Source organism: Choloepus didactylus, chromosome X, assembly GCF_015220235.1.
Source record: "Choloepus didactylus isolate mChoDid1 chromosome X, mChoDid1.pri, whole genome shotgun sequence".
NCBI lineage: Eukaryota > Metazoa > Chordata > Mammalia > Pilosa > Megalonychidae > Choloepus > Choloepus didactylus.
The window spans coordinates 55,027,791-55,035,521 of record NC_051334.1 but is presented as its reverse complement, the minus strand read 5'-3'; the positions used below and the strand labels follow the sequence as shown (position 1 = coordinate 55,035,521).

At 51.8% G+C, this 7,731-nt stretch overlaps 1 protein-coding gene across 2 annotated transcripts; it reads right to left on the bottom strand.

Annotated features, from left to right (window-relative positions):
- Window positions 1-209: 209 nt before the first annotated feature.
- On the bottom strand, window positions 210-7,501 carry TSPYL2 (TSPY like 2). Of its 2 annotated transcripts, XR_005214597.1 has the most exons (8): window positions 6,525-7,501; window positions 4,960-5,037; window positions 4,734-4,845; window positions 4,491-4,636; window positions 4,271-4,365; window positions 3,148-3,944; window positions 2,304-2,499; window positions 818-954 (listed from the first exon to the last, which is right to left on the bottom strand). XR_005214597.1 is itself a non-coding variant. In XM_037821911.1 (7 exons), exons 1-7 carry the CDS (start codon window positions 7,308-7,310, stop codon window positions 806-808), a joined length of 2,163 nt encoding a protein of 720 aa, XP_037677839.1. In that variant the 5' UTR covers window positions 7,311-7,500; the 3' UTR covers window positions 210-805. The 2 variants fall into 2 exon arrangements, 1 of the variants encoding a protein (XP_037677839.1); XM_037821911.1 differs by lacking the exon at window positions 2,304-2,499 and having other exon boundaries at window positions 210-954; window positions 6,525-7,500.
- Between the last annotated feature and the right edge of the window lie 230 nt (window positions 7,502-7,731).

Here is a 7,731-nt window from a genome sequence, read left to right as displayed (position 1 = left end):
ATCGCCCTGCCATTGGCCAAGGAGGTCCGCATTGGTCTGACGCAACACCTCTGCGGCTGGGCGGAGCTCGCCCCAGGCCAGCCAATCCCCCTGCACCTACCATCTTGCCGGCCATTGCGTAATAGGGCGACTCTTTGAGGGTATGTGGGTAGGGAGAACTGCCGCTGGGGACGGCGCATCCGGTGGGACAAAAGATAAGAAGCGGCACCTTTTGTTTGCTCCGAACTTTATTAGGATTACCAAGGTTCACAAAGAACGAGGGGCTTCTAGGGGGCAGTGTGCGGGAATACGAAAATGGCGAAGCGGCCTTGCATAGACACCGAGGCGGGTTGGCGGGGAAAGGAGAGGGATAGAGGGAGAAAAAGAGGCTTGGGAGGATAGGGTGGCAACAGGGGCCCCCAAGGCAACTGCGCAGCCGTAAAGAGCACAGAAGCCCTCCCCATTCGTGATCAGGGTTCCACTCCATACAACACGCGGGAAGGGTACTGGAGCCAACACTGACCAAGAGGTGATAGAAGAGTCGTGACAAAGGCATCACAATAAATACGTTTAGCAGCACACAGAAACTTGCGGGGGAGGGGAGCTGAAAGGGGAAGTCCCCTTTTTCCTACCCCCCCCCCGCCAAATTAGAACTCTGCAATTAAACCATAAAAATAAACTTTAAACCCATGTACGAAGCCATCACCCCCCACCCCAGAGGTGCAATATGCAGCCGCGCGGCCCTAGCAAAGGGGATGGGCAAATGGGGCGGGAAATGGAAGGGGGGGGGTGCAGACAGGTGCTCCTCCCCTCAAAAGTAAGGCATTTATCCTGTGTTCCCCTGCTTCCCCAGGTTGACCCAAACGTTTTGGGCCTGAAACACCTCTTCCATGTCCGAGTCTTCCTCGTCATCGCCTCCTTCCTCATCATCACCTCCCTCCTCCTCATCGCTGTCCTCACCCTCTTGTTCGCTGCCTGCACAGGGGAAAGGCAAGGAGGGAAAAAATGGAGAGGTTAGATGGGCAAGTAGATGGCTTTCGGGGGCCACTTGCTAACTGCCTCTAGGTGGAACAAGCAGCCAAGAGTCTGTGTGAACTCAAGCAAGCCCACAGAGGGGGAGTGGGAGGGAAGCAGGAAGGCAGGGCAGGTTACCTACCTCTGCCATGAAAATTGTTTTATATCTGAAAGTAGCTTTCTCCCCCCTTGTATACGTCAACGTGCGTGCCTCTTTCTGAACTTCTAACTCAGCCAAATAAGCCTTCTATTCATCCCCAGGCAGATCCCTCAATCCTTTTCACTGGTCTAATCTAAACAAGCCCCAGTCTGTCTTCTGCAGCCCAACACCCCCACCCCATTCCCACACCCCAGGGCTAGACAGACAGCTCTGCTTCCCCTTTCAGAAAGAGATGCCATCAGGTGGGTGGTGGAAGAGGACCCAGAACTCCTTCGGTTTCCCTATCCTACCCCCAAATATGCCTAGACTGAATTATCCACTGTCTCCTTCAATGCCTCCTTCCTCTGTGCTCTGTCCCTGCCCTCAATGGAAGCTGGCCAGAGACCTTGTGGCCACAAACCCCAGGTGGTTTCTTGCCTCTTCTACCTCCCTCAGAGGTCCACCTCCTCCTTTGTCTGCCTACAGCCAGGCTCAAACATCCCCCCTACCTGACCCCTGCAATCCGCTTCCCAAATTTTGACTTCATCACCTTACCCACCCCTGCTCCCCACTGTAGCCTAGGCTTCTGCTACAGTGATCCATTGCAACTGCTCTTACCAAGGTCACAGATATCTATGCAGCCCCAGACCCAATAGACACATCCCAACCCTTATTTTACTTGCCCTTATCAGCAGCATTAGACACTGCTAACAATCTATCCTTGGAACATTCTATGACCTGTTTCTCCTCCTACTTCTATTCTCTCAGAGCCTCAGTTTCCTCATCAGTAAATGGGGATAATAATAGCACCTACCTCATAAGAGTTGCTGTTGAGGACTAAATGAATTAAAACAAGTAAAGCACTTAGAATAGTGTCTGGCACAGAGTAAGCACTTTATTAATGTTAATTGGGCCCAATTTCTGACCAGCCCTTAAGTGTTAGTGGTCCCAGGGCTCCAATTCTGCTCTGACTTGTTGCCCCTTTTCTCTACAACTTCAAGTCTCTACTTCATTCCCAGATATATAAGCAACCACCTGCCTCCGGGCCACCTCTACCTAGATGTCCAAGAAATCCTTCAAACTCCACGTTCCTCCCTCCACCCCACCAGCCCAGGGAAATGGCACCTCCTTTCACCAGTCATCCAGGCCAAAAACAAACCTGAGAGTTTACCTTAAATCCAGCCTTTTCCCTCAAACCCCCATATGTGAGTCTTCCTCAGTATTTCCCAAAGCGCATTCTTTGGTGAACAGCGAACAATGGCTTGCTTCTGCGGTCAAAGTTGTTTAGGAAATGCTGGGTTCCACAAAGTTAAATTGGTTTCTTACAGCAGGACTTCTCAGAGTCTTTAAGCCTTTAACATGTGACTCTACAAGAGGATATTATATGCAGTGTTTCCCCAACATATTTGACCACTGAACCCCTTTTTGCGAGAAGCAGCTTTCAGAACTAATGAACAGCTCTCAGAACACAATTTGGGAAACGCTGACCAACAGACAATGCATTTTCACCCTTCCAGGTCCCTGCTCACATGATCACTTCCTCTTGAGAATGCTCTATAATACTCCTCAGTATTATTGCAGCCTCTGACTCAAATGTCACCCCCTTTCTGTAGTTCTCCCTCCTCTGGGCTGCCAGAGCACCCCTCCTTCCCCCAAGAAAACAAGCCTAGGAATTCCAGAAGGCCAGGGCTGGGTACAGAGTGTGCTGAATTACAATGTGTTTGCCAGTTTCTCTCTGTCCTTTTTATTCTTCCACCACCCACTGTCTCCTATCTCTCTGTCTACTTATTTGTCTTTTGCTCTGTCACAACCTGTCAGGCATCACCTCAAACCGAAATCTGTTTCTTTGGTTTTGTTACATTTGTAAGTTAAATGTTCCCTCGTCTTTGTTTGAAAAGCTACACAGAATGCTTTTTGTCTCCTCCACAAGAGATTTGTTCATCCTTGATACCACGCCCCTGGACAGCCTTTCCCTGAGAGAAGAAAGAGGGGAGGCAAGAGGGGGTCTAGCTCACCGTCTTCGTTGCGCTCCTCTTCTTCCTCCTCCAGTAACTCCTCTTCTGAGATGCCCTCTACCTCATCGTCGTCATCCTGGTTGTTACTGTTGTCCTGATCCTTGTCAGTGTCTTCAATGTCATTCTCGTAGCCCTCAATGTCTCTGTCATCATCATCACTGCCCTCATTGTCACCTTCATTACCATCATCATCGCTACCTTCATTGTCACCTTCATTGCCGTCATTATCTTCATCATCACTGCCCTCGTAATCTCCTTCATTGTCACTGTCACTACTGCTCTGGTTGTTGCCATCTCTGCCCTGGTTGCTACCTTCGCAGTTATCGTCGTCACCACTGGGATTCTTCTTGCCATCATCAGTATTTTCGTTGTTGTCATCTGGGTTCTCATCATTGTCATCACGGTTCTCGTCATCAGTGTTCTTGTTATTGTCTTCAGGGTTCTCACTGTTGTCACTGGAGTTCTCGTTATCATTGGGGCTCCCACTGTTATCAGCACTCTCATTGTCAGTGGTCTCGTAATCAGTGCTTTCGTTATTATTGGTGGTCTCACTGTCGTCGGGGCTCTCGTGATCGGGGCTCTCGCTGTCACAGAGGCTCTCACTGATGTCAGTTATCTCATTGTCAGTGGTCTCAAAGTAGTCGGTAGTCTCCATGAAGTCAGAGATCTTGATGTCATGAACGGTCTCATTGTCGGTGTTCTCATCACTATCTGAGGTCGCGCTGATGCTGCCTTCCACTGCTTGATAGTCATCAGAGTCTTCCACGATCACCACTTCAAATTTGTTCTTGGTTTTACTGTGGGGGAAGCTGGGGCTGAGTATGGGGTTGGGGGGGGGTACACCCAGGGCAGATACTGAAAGGTGGTAAATAACTGGAAGGCAGTAGGCTACAAGGGCTCCAGGGATGGGACTGGGGCAGGGAGAGTCACATTTCTGCCCCTGAATGAATAACCTCAGGCCAATCATACCCCATTTCTGGGCATTATTTCCCCACTCATAAAACCTATTAGACTACAGTACTATCACAAAGGTCCCTTTTGGCTCTATAAATCCTGTGTGACACTAGCTTAATCTTTGCCCCATCACCAACAAACCATCTCTCAGCCACCAACCCCCTATCACCTTTCCTTCTCTTGCTTTTTTCTGTTTGCTCTGTAGCCCTCTTCTCCCATCATGTAGTAGCGCAGAGGATTAACCCACAGGTCATTCTTGATAATCTGTTGAAACAGAAGGGACAAAGGGGAACAGAGCTACAAGTACAAGCCCTAGACCCTACTCCCAATCCCCCAGGCACCCAGGGGCAAGCTAGCAAGACCTTTTCTGGTCCCAAGAGGGACCCCACCTCAGCAATCCTGTCAGCTTCTGGGAGGCTTTGGTTTGAGAACCAGCTGAAGAAGCTGTGGGTGGTGTCCTGGTTCTTGTGCCTGTGGTCCTGGGGTTCCTGGCCACGGTGCCAGCGGATTGGGGTGGAGTGAGACACCAGCCGTCCTGGAGGAAGAGGAAGCTATGGAGAGGGAACTGGACAAGGACAGATCAGGAAGGGGGGGGGGGGGGACACCAGACTTGCCCTGAGACCATCTCTTACCTGAGCGGTTGCGCTGAAACTCCTTGACAATTACCATGTTTGTGAAGTAGGGGTTTGTCTGGAAGTACAGCTTCATTTTGTAGCCCATGGAGATATGTCTGAGATCCTGCACCTGCTCAGGGTGTGGGCAATGGTGGAATCTGTCCCTGCCACACCATGTCCCACTCCCACCCCCCAAAGATCAGATTCCTTGCCCGATCCTACTATCAAATGCCTTTGGCCTGACCTGCAGATTGGTCAAGTAGTGGAAAATGTCTTCATCACGTTGGTTGATCAAGATTGAAATTTTGGGGTGGTTGAGGAACTGATGAGGGGAGCAGTTTAGGTCAAGGATTGACTATTCAGTGAGAGAAGGAGGGAGGGAAAATAGGGCAGGGCAGAGCAGGAGAGAGGCTGGAGCAGGAAAATTTTCCCTGTGTTCACATAATATATATGGAGCAAGTGGATCATATGACATGACGCTTACTTTTATTCCCTTAATACAATGTCCTGAGAGCTTGCATTTGTGCCATGTTAAACATCTACGTTAGACGGTTTGGCCACAATTCACACAACTGCCATGTGTACAAATGCTGAGGGCTTATGTTCTTAAGACACTGTGTCTGGAAGCTGAAGGCCCGTGTCCAAGTGATGGTATAAATCTGGTTGCTGAGGGCCTGTGGTCACATGATGGTCTATGCCAGGGTGCTGAGGGCCTGTGTCCAACTGATGCTGTGTGTCTGGGTGATGAAGGCCTTTCTTCATATGCTACTGTATATGTCTTGATGCTGAGGGCCTGTATCTAGATGATGAAGTATCTGGTTTTTAAGGGCCTGTGTCCATATGGTCCTGTGTCTGGAGGCTGGGGAACTGTGTTCTTATGAGCCTGTCTATGTGCTGGAGGCTTGTGATCATGTGATGTCATATGTCTCGGTGCTAAGGGTCCATGAACACGATATTGTGTCTGGATGCTGGGAGCCTGTGTCCAGATGATGCTGTAGGTCTGGGTGCTAAGGGCCTGTGATCATGTAATGCTGTCAGAATGTTAAACCCATGTTTTATTAACATGTTGCATGTATCTATGTGTGCCTTCCCCAGAGATGAGCTCAGCAACCACCAATAGTGAATGGGATTCCTCCCACCCTCTTTTTTCATTTAACTCCTTGATTTCCACACCCAGGTAGTCTCTCTTTTGTGCCTGCAGGGGCTCTAGCCCCCCTTCCCCTAATGGGAGGGGGGCATGCCAACCAGGATTGGGGTCTCCCTAGTGTCTAAGCAGAGACATAGGCTTGCAGAGCCATGTGTCTTAGGTACCCTATCTGGGCCAGTTTCTCTGCCATATGTTCCTTACTTCCCTCTTCACCCTCTCTGGGTTTGTTCTGCTGTGTGCTCTTCCCTTCCCTCTTCATAGTCTCTGAGTCAGTTTATCTTCTGTGTGCCCATCTCCCCTCCTTTCCCCATTTCTGGCACAATTTTTTCAGCTGTGTGCCCCTCTACAACCACCCCATCCCCCCTTTCACTGTCTGTGATCCATTTTTTGTACTCTATACTTCTCCTCCCCCCTTTTCCATCTGTGGTCTAGTTTTTATGCTGTGTGTCCCCCTCCCTTCTTCATTATCTCTAGTCCAGCTTCTCTGCTGTTTGGCTCCCCACCCCTTCCATCCCTCCTCCATCAAACGTAATTATTCCTCTGATAGGGGGCTTAGCCCCATCTTTGGCCCTTCCCCATCCCCTCTCACCCTGGCTGTCCCTTCCCCACCTCCTCCTTCCTATCATGGGTTCCTGACTCATGAGCACTGATGACAAGGATACTGCTTTGACCCAGAAGCCTGGGATATGCTGGATGATGAGGTCTCTGCGCTCCAGGAAGGGTCTTCGCAACTGGATAAACTTGCGCTTGAGACGGAGAAAGGCCTTGCCTGCCTTGATGTTCACTGCCTCCAGGTCCAGCTGAACGTTCTCCAGTGCCTGTAGGATGCACTTTATCCTCTTGGCGTTCCTCTCTTTGCTTGGCTTCTTCCTCTTCCTCTGCTTCCTCTTCCTCCTCCTCTTCTTCTCACCTTCCTTTCCATCCTCATCCTTTTCTTCCACTACGATGAAAGCCTCTTCCTTCCTCTTTGGACCAGCTAACCCCTGGGCCCCCAGCCCCTCTGCGCTACAGGTTTCTAGGGCCTTTTCCCCAGCAAGGCTACTGGGCCCCATACCCTGAAAGTCAATTTCCAGGCTTCCTCCAGAAGCCTCGAAAGTAGAGAGCGTTTCTAGGCTCTCTATAGGAGGGGGCGCCCCCCCATACCCTGAATCCATCGCAGGTTCCCAGCCGGGCCCCCCAGCACCCAGGGTGAAGTAAGCGCGGATTCCCCCCTCCTCCAGAATGACATAGGGCGGCGGCGGGGGCAGAGTGGGGCCTAATCCCACCCCCCTCATGTCAGCCAGCACCTGTGCCGCCTCGGTTTCCTCCCGGAGCCTCGGGCGCTGCAGGGGTGGAGGCAGGGGCAGCCGCAGCAGCGGCGGGGGCGGCGGCGGTGGGTTGCGATGAGGAGGTTCGGGGCTGCTCATGCGACGGGTTTTGGTCGGAGGCCCCTCGTCCGGGCGATCCATGGCGACCGCACTCGCACAGCTCAGGGGAGTCGCACTCACCCCTTCGCTCGCGACCTATCCGCTGCTGCGAGTCACACCTGAGGTGGAACCGCCACGCCTTACGCGACCACCCCCCTCAACCCCTCACTCTGGCGTTCTCTTCCACAGCGCCGACTCTACTCCCTCCGCGCCAATCGCCAAGGTCCCGCCCTCTCCCTGACGCAAGGGGCCTGCTCTGCCTCGCCATTGGCTGTCGGCCTTCGTAGCAGCGATCTCGTTCCCTTCACCCCAGCCAGCCCTCATGCAATCTGCTTGCCAACACTACACATCACCACTTTCCCATTGGTTTCTCCTGGACCCGCCAATCATCGGGTTGAGTCCCTCCGCGACGAGAGGGAAACTGCCGGGCGATTGGCTGCACGGAAAAGCCAAGGGAAGAAGC